Source organism: Parasteatoda tepidariorum, chromosome 5, assembly GCF_043381705.1.
Source record: "Parasteatoda tepidariorum isolate YZ-2023 chromosome 5, CAS_Ptep_4.0, whole genome shotgun sequence".
In the NCBI taxonomy this organism is placed as follows: domain Eukaryota; kingdom Metazoa; phylum Arthropoda; class Arachnida; order Araneae; family Theridiidae; genus Parasteatoda; species Parasteatoda tepidariorum.
Window position 1 is genome coordinate 70,406,226 of NC_092208.1, and position 12,882 is coordinate 70,419,107.

The 12,882-nt window shown below is 30.7% G+C and overlaps 1 protein-coding gene across 1 annotated transcript in view; it reads left to right on the top strand.

The window, feature by feature from the left end:
* The first annotated feature begins 6,107 nt into the window (after positions 1-6,107).
* LOC107447843 (progranulin) overlaps positions 6,108-12,882 on the top strand; it is a 131,534-nt gene continuing 124,759 nt past the window's right edge. The window contains exons 1-2 of the mRNA XM_071181073.1: positions 6,108-6,261; positions 12,126-12,216. Of these exons, the coding sequence (XP_071037174.1) occupies positions 12,135-12,216 (82 nt within the window). The 5' untranslated portion in view covers positions 6,108-6,261; positions 12,126-12,134. The remainder of the gene's footprint in view (positions 6,262-12,125; positions 12,217-12,882) is intronic.

The following is a 12,882-nucleotide window of genomic DNA, read 5'->3' on the forward strand; positions in this document are numbered from 1 at the left end:
ATCTTCAGTTGGATAGCGCGAAAATTTGTAAGTCCACTCCAGAAGGTTTCGTTAATTCCTTGCAGTCATGAATTCAAAAGGGAACAAAATATTAAAAATTTGCTACATTTTCTAACCTTAAGTTAAAAATTAATTAGTTTCAATAAAAGTTAAAGAAAAACTGAATCGTTTCAAAACTTTTGATTTTAATATTTTAATCTCGTTTGGTGTTTGCTAAATTAAAAATTTTCTAGACTATCATTAATTGCTTCCCATGTAGGATCTATTTTTTTCAATTCGAGTCTACATTCCTCCCTCAATGTAAGGAAACAGCTGTTTAAAGATATCCATTTTCTCCTTCACATTATGGCATTTGATGCTAAGCGAGTAATTTTCTTGGGTGGTTTGTTGACTATCTGTTGCTACTCGCATTTACCTTGTTCTTCCTACAGAGAAATATCCAAATCGTGTCACTTACCTCCTTCATTCACTGAATATCTTAAAAATTAATAGATTTAGCAATGTAAATGAATGTTATCTATTTAGATAAGACTAAAATAAAACCTTTCTCCGAGAAGTCTTTTTTTAAAAATTTCATTTACATTGCTCTACTAAGCTCTTCAATTGATAATTTGAATGCATTGTTCAATCTCCTATTTTCTTCTTTCACCCTCTAATTTGACCAACTGCACTCGCTAGAGAGTATGTCTGATTTAAAGTTAGCTAATTTTAACAAGCTAAAGATTATTTGATCAGAGCTTCTATTATAGTATCGTATAAAAGAGTTAGTATAGGCATTTTTAACTCGGCGGCGGCCACTATGTGAACATTAATTAATCCTGGTTAAGGGTGTGCACCATTTTCTTTAGTAGTTGGGGCACCGGGCTTCGGACACAAGGATCCCTGGTTTGATCTCAGCTCTCACCATAGAACAACTATCAGATATACCTTGCAATCAATGATCCAGTAAAATAAACACACCCCTAATCGACAAATAGAAGCACTATACTACTTCGCTCTGTTCCACGATTCACTTTGCACAACAAATAAATCACCTGGTTCTAAATTAACGCCAAGGCTCAAGCTGCACTGGAATGGAGACTTTAATTTCAATTACGTGGTCTCTCACTTATGAAAAACACTCAGGACTGATAACGAGTCAAATTTTGCTGTTCACTGACCGTCGCATTTCTAGGAGTGAAGTTCTATGATTCTGAAATTTTAAATTTTGATTCCACGGGTGGACAATTCCTGAAGGCTATTCCCCAAAATGAACTCCTAAAGATTCTTCGAAGTCATTTCCTACCATCCACTCCTGATCCTCATCGCGGATGACGGTGAGAACCATCAGTAGGGTGTCTAAAGCAAGTAAAAAAAGAACACAAAAGGCCAACGCTTTTTAAAAAAAAAAAAATTAAGTAAATAAATAAATAAAAATCTTCACGCACAAACTGTCTGGTTACCGAAGCTGGGGTGCCGTCTCCTCTGCATAGGATCAAACTTGTGAGGGCATGTCTTCGGATCATCCTCAGGGATGCTTCCCAGACAGTCGCCGATAACCCAGTGTGCAGCTCTAGTGCGACGTAAATTAAATACAACTACAAAAACTTAAAAAAATGTTATGCTGGGCATAACAGCAGCGTTTTGTCTAGAGAAAACAGAGCTCAGAGTCTTCCTTATGTGCAGAGGGTTCTGAGAACTGGAGAGACATATTTAAACTTTAAGAGATTGGCTAGATGGTGACACCCTCTACTAGCCGGAGAGTCAATATAGTCTACATTCCTCTTCAGTGTATGGAAGCTTTTAAAGTTATCCTTTTTCTCTTCCACGTCTTAGCATTCGATGCCAGGCGAGCGAGCAGTGGAACCTTCCGGCTAGTATAGAGACTAGCCGGAAAAGAAAAAAGTTGTAGAAGCAGAAATGGAAGAACGAGAAGAAAAAGAAGTGGGAGTAGAATAATTGACCCAAAGTTAAACTAATAATTAAAAGCAACACAATTGATAATTAGTCCTAAACAAAATTGAACAAAACAGAGACCTAACGATATCAGAAAGTCGTGAGTGAGAACTTCGTACAATGGGTGAAGAGCTGGCTGAAATATCGAACCAGCTGTTCATTGAAGTGGTTAAAGAACCATTCTAACTGGATGTGAGAACCGAATTGGTGGAAAGAGAAACCTCGTTAATTCTGTACGATGTAGTGCAACAGATTGAAATGTAGTTGTGTAACAGATTGTAACTAATTGAAACGCATAACAAAGAGCTAGTTTAAGTAAAATTGATGACCACTATGTTATAACCTCGGATCCAAATGTAAGTTCCATTTAAGAAAATCAAAAATAATATTGGTTGAAAAAGGGTAGATTCCAAAGATTTTATTAGAGTCTGGTGTTGCTAAACTGAGTGAAGACAAATAACGGGATTAAAGTTTTATGCATCATAAAACAGTTTTTTTTTGCCCAGCCAAATAATTTTTACTTTAATTAATTTTAACACTTTCAATATGCTAATTAATTAGTGCAGACAATATTTTCAGTTACGGAATTCGACACGAAAACATACTTGATCTAAGTAAACATGCCTTTTTCCAACTTATTATAATTTCTGACCCCCAAAATATGAGGCAGTCACTATCTCGGTCAGAAGAGCGGGCTAAAGTTTGGAGCAAATGTTACTTAGTTAATTTTAATACGCCATCGTTAGAGAATTTTTAAAGCGAATTGAAAAATTTTTACTCAAGATTATAGATTTCAGTTATCGAAAGATAGTTCGATACAAAAAAATTAATTTTTCATAATTGTTTTATTATTTTTAATATATTAATTAAAAATAGTGAACATTTTGGAATAGTAAGGTGCACCAATCTTCATGTAATTTTAAATAACGTAATTTTATGTGGCGAAATACAAAATTTGAACAAAATAGATCAAATAGTTCTTGTGAAATCGTATTGAATTATACTATTTTTTAAAACTATTCGACCTATTTCATTCAAATTTTGTATTTTGCCATGCAAAATTACATCTATTAGGCTTCTACAGTCAGAGTTTTACATTCACTGGAATCGAAGTGTTCGGTTGCCACTATATTTTTCTTTGTTACATAGCTTACTAGTTCCTCTTGGTATCGGGTGTTAACACTTTTGAATAGTGGTCAGAGTACCAGGCTACTGACTCAAAGGTCTTTGGATCGGTACCAGTCGATGTCCATGGATATCTCTTTTTTTTATCACTTCATTGGTATTCATCTAAAACGAACACACAACCCTGTTTTTAATCAACACTTGGAAACACTGCACTAAAGTTTGTCTGTGAAAAGAACTCTCCTTATCAATCATCTTGAGAGGTGGTGATCACTATGGTTACGAGGTTTAACTGTTTCAAGTAGGAGTGTTGGGTTAATATTGAAGACAGGTTTTGGCTCAGGTTGGCGAGAAATAGGGTATCAAAGGCCGGGATAGCCTAGTCGGTAGCCCGTGTTCAAGAGTTCGTGGGTTCGATCCCCGCCGGCCGAAGACTCCCCGTGTAGTAAATGGTGACTGATGCACGTTAAATTTGTCAAGTCGAAAAGTCCTCCATGTTCCCATAACAAATCAATACCTCTGGGTCCAATTAACTAAATTTTACCATTTTAAACTGTTCGCTTTGACACAGCTAACATGGAACTGGTGTTTGCTTTGACTAGCTTAACCAGTGCTTTTAGAGACAGAACTGCACTAAAATGGCGACGTCACTCCCGCCTACGCGACCTCTCAATTGCGTGAATTTAAGGCATTTACGTTTATCGGAGGAGGAGTGCTTTGTTCTTTAAAAAGTCACTTTAAAAAGCTTCCTAAGTCACTCTAGTATTCGTGCAAATATTTCTCCATAGTAGTTAGAGCTCCAGTTTATGGAATCAAAGCTATCTGGGAATTTTACGTCAGCACTTCACCAAAACATTTCTACTCGGACTATTTTCCAGGGAATGTGTTAAATATCAGAATTATGCTACACTCTAGAGTAGCGGTTCCAAAAAGGTGTTCCGAGGAGCCCTAAGTTTCAGTGAAAGAGTAAAAAAGGTCCCGAGACTTTCTTAAATTTTTATTTCTTTCTTTTTTTCCCATCATTTTTTAAACCTGCACTTATACTTAGATCTAATCAATAATCCAATATTTACTTAACATTCCAGTTGCCTTACGAAATTTTATAAAGTCAAATGTTTTTAAAAATATGCATACTTTTTCTTAGACTCAGAATATTTATCAAACATATTTTTTATACTTTCTTCATTATTTTGTATTATTTTAGATCAAAACAGGTGAAAAATATTATATTCAGCATTTTAATAATTCATGGTTAGGAAATATAGCATGAAACACCGATTTCTTTTATGTGTTAGAGCTAAAATCTTCCAAACACGGCTCACTTCAAAACAATAATTCTTAAAATCTGCACTTATTTGCAATTATTTAGATCAAGGAGTTATTTATCATTGAAATTTCGTTAATTGACAAAATCAATTATTGATAAATTTGTGAATATGAATGAATTTTTTTTTCTTTAAATTACTTTGTTTAGATTTTATATTTCATTAGAAATATAATTCCGATAATCTAACAGATTTTGTTTAGTAACTGTTAGATAGTTTTTCTTAAAATTAAAAAATATCAAATTTATATTTTTGCTTGCAAATAAAGCGTCAGAAAAAATATATTAAAGGGACACGAGTGTCCCACCCAGGGGCCCCCATCAGGGGGGAAGGTGGGCGCACGATGCGCCCACTTAAAGCTTGGGGGGGGGAATTCTTACACTAAATAAAACGAACAGTTTGGGGGGGGATTTAGAATTTGCCCAAGAGCTTGGGGGGGATGGGGGCCTCTGGTCCCACCTGCATCAAAGGGTTGAGTAATTTGTTTCTGCTGCGTGACTTAAGAGTGTCAGACATTGCTATTCTGACAGACTCAGGATGAGCAGTTAAAATTTTTTTTTCCAGAATCAACTGTAAGCCATGAAGCTTCATTTTGGCGCGTTAATCAGCCCCACATTAATCAAGTTACTATTTTATTTTATTTTGTAACTGTCGTTGAACAGCCGACCCAATTTTGGGTTTACGACTACTAAAGTTCAACTCCGTAGCCTTGTAATTTTGAACCAATCCAAAAGACAAGGAAACTCCCGGATCAGTACCCCCAGAGGTATCATTTGCTATGGGAACATGGAGGACTTTGAGACTCGACAGATTTAACGTGCATCAAACACCATTTTTCAGCCGGCGGCTATCGAACCCAGGACTTCTTGGACATAGGCACAGTGCCCTACTTTTTTGGTAAAATTATATTAATTTCTTGCTTAAAGAACTGAATAGATTAAATCATATGGAACAAATGTCCCGCACGGGACAGAAAAGATGCATTTTTCTCAATAAGAACTAGATTAACTTAATTGGAGTGATTCAGTGATTTTACCGCAATTATTACTGTAAAAAGTATGATTTATCAGATTTTTTGTTCTGTAACAAGTAGATTTTGCGGTAAAAAGTACCCGTGCTCCGGGTGTCGGTACTTTTTACCGTAACTTGATCTGGAGTTTTTTTTTGTAGTGGACTACAGCAGATATTTTCTGCCAGTAATGTGGACGGAGCGAGCTGGGAGTAATTTACGATTTGACCAGCCATTGTCAGGATTGGAACCCGGGTAACCTAATCAGGAGGCGATAGCTCAAATTCTGAAGTTCTGAAAAATTATTAAGAGGGGTGGCGCCTTGGCGAACAAAGAGCTCACAGTATCCTTTGGCCAAGGGTGGGGCAAAATTTCCTATATCCCTTCTCTTTGTTGTAAAAAAAAATATGGATGTATGCACCACCCTAACAACAGGAGATAACTAAAAAAAGATCTAAACGAGCATGAATTTTCCTTCCTAAGCATCAGTTAAACATCACAAATCAGATAATAATAACAATAGGTAAATAAAAAAAAAATCATCTCAAATAAAGGAAACATAATTTCAAAAGTTTCAGTTAGATTTAATTTTCACAAATGTTTGAAATTTATCACTTTTATTGGCGTAAGAAATTGCTTTATCTCTGGTGTATTGACTGATAATGAACCTTTTCTCGGAACAGCAAGCTAAAATGTTTTATCAGTCTGAGAAGCATATGACTCCTCAAACTGAGGAAAAAAAGATTTTACCTGCACCGGTGTAAGACATTATGTAAGATTGAAAAAAGCTATACTTATTATTTTTTGAAGAAAAAACAAAAAAAAAACGTTTAATTTTTACATTTTTGTTGTTGCCATTTTCAAAAAGTAAGTATGTTGTATGATGCATCACAATATTATTCTATCATCTCTTATCTATCTATCATTATTATCTATCTATATCACTACTACTTATTATAACTACTATCCATATCATCATTATTTACGTTATTCACTATATTGCTATATCCTCACTATATAACTATAATATCCTCCCTATAACATACAGTTGAATCATAAACCATTATCATTATTCATGATTATCTACCTATATCACCAATTTTCCCTACAATTACTACCAATATCATCACTGTTTACTTTATTCACTATATCACTATACCCCCCGCCCCCCTATATCATTATAGTCTCCTCAATATATCCTTCAGTTGAGTCATAAGTAGGACTGGGCGATATTAGAAATTATATATCGTGATATATCGTCAGTTTTGCATCGCGATATAGCGATGTATCGCTTAAATTTTCAAAAAAGATTCATTTACTTTAAGGCACAGAAAGTCAGATTTCTATCAAGACTTCATACGCATATTGATTTAAATCAATTTATAAATTTGAAAATATATATGTTTTGCTAAAGAAAGATATTAAATAAATTGACTAAGATGTACAAATCTTACTTAAAATATTTATTGAAAAAATGTGTGTAGATACAGAATGAAATATTTGCACTTCTTTATCGTTTATAAGGTATAAGCAGTCTTAATTTAAGTTAACCCCTAAAACACCCTTAATGAAAAAAAATATTGTTATTAAACAAAAGCTGATTTTAAAATTTCAAAATATATTTTAATTAAAATAAAAGTTAGATTGACTAAAAGCCGAAGTTTAAAATTAAAAATGTTCGAATTTTAAACTAAAAAGTAAACATAAGATTTGTAATAATTTCTTAAAATTTTCGTTCTCTGAAAGATTTCTCAGTTTAAAAATAAAAAGGGAATTTTATAAAGATATCTAGCTGAAATTATTGAAAGAAAATTTAAAAAATTAAAAAAAAAGTTTGTTAAGAAATTCATTATACACTTAAAACAAAGTGTTAAAAAAATTTTTTTTTTTTTAAAAAAAGAAACTTTTTTTAACAAATCAATATTTGCTTGTACTATTATGCGTAAATAATTACAGAATTATTAAGTTCGATCGTAATGTTCAAATTCTTAATGAAGAAGTAAACACAAGTTTTGTTATATTTTCTAAAAATGATCACGCAAATAACAAAAGATTTCTTAGTTTAAAAATAAAAAAATAAATAAAAGTGAAATTTATCAATATATTTACCTAACAGCATAGGAACAAAATTTAAAAAATAAGTTCGTTAAAAAATTATTTGTATGCTTAAAACAAAGAGCTAAATAAATTTTAGAAAAAAAATGCTTCTTAAACACTATTTTTATTATTATTTCATATAAATAATTAAATTAAATTAAATAATGACCGAATTATGAACGAAAAACAAAGTAAGGCAAAGTTTCTTAATTAAATTCTTAAAAATAAAAACAAAAGAATTGTGATATTCGGTAATATATTTAGCTAATTAACTAATAATATAAAACGAAAATTAAAAAAAAATAATGATTTTACTCTCTAATAAAACGAAGTAGTAATTTATTAAAAAAAAAAAAGAAATGAATAAAATTCGCAAACTTTTCAAATTCTTTTGAACAAATAAAGTTTATTGACTTATGTCCAAAAAATAAGTTTTGTTTTAACTTTATTTCTAAAAATAAAAACAACTCAAGATTTATAAATTTAAAATCAGTAATAGAAGCCCATTAAATTATTAGAAGTTTTATCCGAAAGGTTTTTAATAAATTAAAAGAAAGTAAAAAAATAACCTAACAAATTTATTTACTTTGTAATTTAATTCCTTATGGGTGCCTTAAATTAGATTTCCGATAATTTTCACATTTAAAAATATAAAAAAAGTTTTGTCAGAAAATAAATAAAAAACTTACCTAATTAATGAAGAAACTTTTCTTTATAAATTCTTTTCAATAATAGATTGCGTTCAGAACAAGGTTACGACGGCGATCACGAAGTTAATCCCATTGAAAATAATCTACAAGAAACGATTTCAAATCGCGAAGGTGCGAAAACGAACATGTGATATAACGATATAAGGTCTCAAAAGTGATTCTGATTCTACCGCTCATCAGTCAAGGCCGTCTCAACATAACGAAACAATATCGTCTTCCACAGCGCGAGTTGGCATCGGAACGTAAGAGAAAGTCCTTGCGTGTATCGCTATATCGTTATATCGTCTTCTTCACTCGACGGCTTGAATCAGATTTCTCATGTATCGCTTGGAATGAAAGTTGCTGTATCGGTTTGCCGATATAGGCGTTAAATCGATATGTCGCGATATATCGATTTATAGCCCAGTCCTAGTCATAAGCCATCATCATTAATCATTATTATCTACCTATATCACCACTATTCATTGGAATTACAATCTATATGATCATTATTTCTTTCATTCACTATATTGCTATATTCACTATATTGCTATTGCAGTTGAGTCATTAATAACTTGCTCTTTGAAATTATGTTCAAATGTGTGCTTTATGTTTCACTTTATTCATAGATTTTGCATGTTATGCTTTGAGCATAATTATATAATTATCTGAGTTATAATGTCTAACAAATCTTTAGAATGAAAAAATAATTTTTGTTCAGATCTTTTTTAGTTACCGTCCATTCATTTTTTGCTATAAAAAACAGAGACATATGAGGTTACGTAATCCTTTTAATAATTTTTCAGAATTTTAGAATTTAATATATTGTTTGAGTGAATCAAAAATACTTCGATTTATTTAAGAATTGGACAAAATTAGTCCTTTTCATCATCTATTAACAATCGTTAATTCATATTTAGAAACTTTTATTCGCTTCACTTAAAAAAATAAAGATGAATTTAAATAATTTTAAAATATAATTTTCAAATAATTTCCGTTCTCTAAATTTGATAAAACGCTTTAGGCTTTTATTTCAAATTTTGATATTTAATTCTTTTGCTTACATTTTAGCAATTATTTAATTTTATTTCTAAGTAGAATAGTTGGATAAAATAAAAATTCAACGTTATTTTTTAATTTTTTTTTATTATTCACCACGCATTATCAGCTCGATGTATATTCAAATAAGCAATTCGCTTGAATCTTACAGGTGAAACATTAGAAAGTATTTACACATGGAAATAACAGCTAAGTTCGAATATATGAAATAATATACACAATACTAGTTAAGTTTGAAATAATTATTTATTTTACCAACATAATAAATAAATAGCTACAATAAAATTATGGTTTTATTTCCTTACACTATATAATATCGTAAATAGAATAAATTTATGCACAAAATTATTCTGATAAATTTAATTTAGGGAAAAAGAAGAAACTTTTAAAAGAGATAAAGATCTGCAGTTTTGAAAACAGTTTTTTTTTTCGCAGCTAAGCAAATCAATAAAACTTAATTCTTGCGAATTATTAATTGAAAATAATATTTTACCAGTTAGAATAATCCAAAAATGTTGTGCATGGATGCAATTTTTATCCAAATTTTTATGATGAAACGGTGAAATAAGTAAACTTCAGTTGTTTAAAGACTTGGTATACCTTTTTCAAAATGAAATAAATTAACAAACTAAAACTCTAACTAACATGTCAAGAGAAAAAAAATCTCGTTTAAAATGAATTAAATCATTTTTTTAATAATGTGAATCCATTTCTCTAGCTATAATTTACGAATTAAATGGAGTGAACATTTTCAACTTTTTAAACAATTTTTAACGAATTAAACGCAGGACCACTGAAAAACAGACACACTGTGGGAAAAATGGAGACGAAGTTAAATTTGCAAGGTTTCAATAGTACTCTTGCGTGTTTCAATGACGTGCATCACGGCGTTATAAACAAAAGGATTCGACACATTCTGACCTTCAGTTAAACATGTTACTCAAAAAACGTTAAAAAAATAAAAAAATTCATTTATTTGGTGATGTCAGAGCTATATTTGAAAAGGAAAAGGTAAAGTGCTCAAAAAGGCATCGCATATTGGTGAGTATAAAAGCAATATATGAGAATAATGTTACTCAAACATTGTTAATCTTCTATATAAAGTTTTTTTACACATAGAATCAGGAGTTCTGAATGGGTTTAGCCTCGATCCCTAGCATATAGATTTTTTGTTTATTATCAAATATATTTTGAAAGTGTTGATTTGTTCTACCTGAGAGTAAAAGCATAGAATTTCGATACAAACATTCTTTTCGACTTCAATAAAATTGCGATTTAAAACATTTCAGTTCAAAAATTTTTATCCCTCCCTATGTAAAGTTCCTATAAGACAGCAGTTTAAATATATCACTATATTCTTATACGCCCCACATTGAAAAATTCATTTTTTATGTAAAGATTCTATAAGTTAAAAGTGAAGAAATTCCATTATGATGTAAAGTTCCTATAAGCCAACAATCAAAAAAATTCAATATCTTTGTAACGTTATTATAAGTCAACAAGTGTTTTTGAAAAGTTTCTTGTAAGTTAGCAATTGTAAAATTCAATTTCTATGCAAATTTTCCATAAATCAATAGTTAAATTTTATTCACATGCATAGTTCCTGTTAGCCAACAATAAAAAAATTCCATTGCCACGTAACGTTTCTGTAAGTCAACAGTGAAGAAATTCCAATTCATTGAAATTTTGTACGTTCTTGTAAACCAACTGTGAAACAATTTCACTCTTACATAAAGTTCCCCTAAGTCAACGGTTTTAGCTGAAGTGGTACGGAAATTATTTGAGTACCACTTCAGTTGAAATTCCTTTAAAATGCATTTATTTATTTATTTTCTAATGTCAGTAACTACAGTATTTTTACAGATCACGCAGAAAGTGTGCAAATAAAATTCTATATGCTAATGTTACATGATAGTGAAACTGGAGCTAAATTTTAGATTTATTTGCTTCACACAACTGTAAAGATAGGTTTCGTAAACTTTGCATTTTCATAAAAACTAATTCATTCGGCAAATTAATAAAAACAAATTTCGACGCGAATAATTTTTGTTCTTATGATCGTAATTTTACTCCCCAAGAATCAGTCTTAACCTTAAGTATTAAGATGATAATCTAGTCCTAAATGAAGTATTTTTCTTAATAACTCTTTTTACTTTTGACAAATTTTTGACCCTCTTGAAGAACATTTATTCAGTCGATATTGGCGAGCTAGGGCGTTGATGCAATTGGTATCCAGCGACTGATTCTCGTTCATGTTTAAGTGGTTCACGTTTTGCAAGTATTTATTGTTCTTGTTCTTGCTCCATTTATTGTTCTTGTATTGTTCAATGGTTCAGTTTTTGTTTTATATGCTCCAATCTCATGCATCTTCGATGCATGGGGGCCAATGATGTAAAGTCAAATGCTTTTGCAATAAAAGAAAAATTTTTTTTTGACCCTCAACGTTTGAAAGGTAGTAGCAATGTGGAAAATGAGGTCCAAACGGCTTATGGTCAAGCACGTGATCGGAAGTTATAGCACCTTAATGCTGTTTTTTTATTTATTGTGTGTCTGTCCCGTCTCTGGAACTAATTGCTCGGTAAAAAGATTTGAGAATATATAAAACTAGCTCCCCCAAATATGATTTCTTGCTGAAAATAATTTCTAATAAATGCATATATTTCTGATATTTATTTTAATAATCAATGAAAGACTATTTATTATATTTCAAGATTTAAAGATTATCAACTTTAACAAAGACAATATTTTGCAACAAAATTCAAACTTTGAAAATAGCTCGAATAGTTTCCAAGAAAAAAAAATTAAATGTTGCTTTTTTGATATTTAGTGTACTGTAATAGTTGCATATATTTAAGCGTTTGCAAATGCAAACTTGATTTATTTCAGGTAGAAAAAATGAATTTAGCCGTCGTTCTCATTACTTGTGCTGTTATATACTCAGTACAAGGAGGTTGTCCTGCAGGTACTTGTTCTGAAAGTATGTGGATATTATTATCATCATTTAGTTGGCAATGTATTATCAACATAACATATAGTGTACCTTTTATTTCAGTCTATACAGTTTGTGCCTATTAAAATGTAAGCGCATTTGTCTATAATTTTTTTTTTTTTGAAACTGGTCGAAAGTGAAAGAAATTACTTAATGGAAATGAAAGTCTGTATTACTTTTTGAAATACATTTATCCATCAAAAGATAATTTCATATGAATGAACAAATGTTTGAATAAATTGCGCGTATAAATGAATTAATATTCTGAATATCGTTTTATGTATATCTATTATCAGGAAAATGAATTACTTCAATCATATGATATTCAATTAATTTATACTTAAATAGTCTTATTATTTTAAATAATATATAATAACATAAAGGACCTTATTTCAGTAGTGGACTAAGGGTATCCTATGAGCCTAACATTATTATTTTACAACATTCTTTTTCTAATCTTTCATTCTATATATACTGTGGGTGAAAAAAAAACTTTAAAAACATATATGGGTATAATTGATTAACCTTATTCACTGTTAGAAAATTTCTCGGTAGAAATGGCTAAATAGCAATTTATTTAATTGTTATTTTACCGTATTCAACCAAGACAGTCAAATAACAATAGAAAATTAATTATATTAAAATTATTTGTGA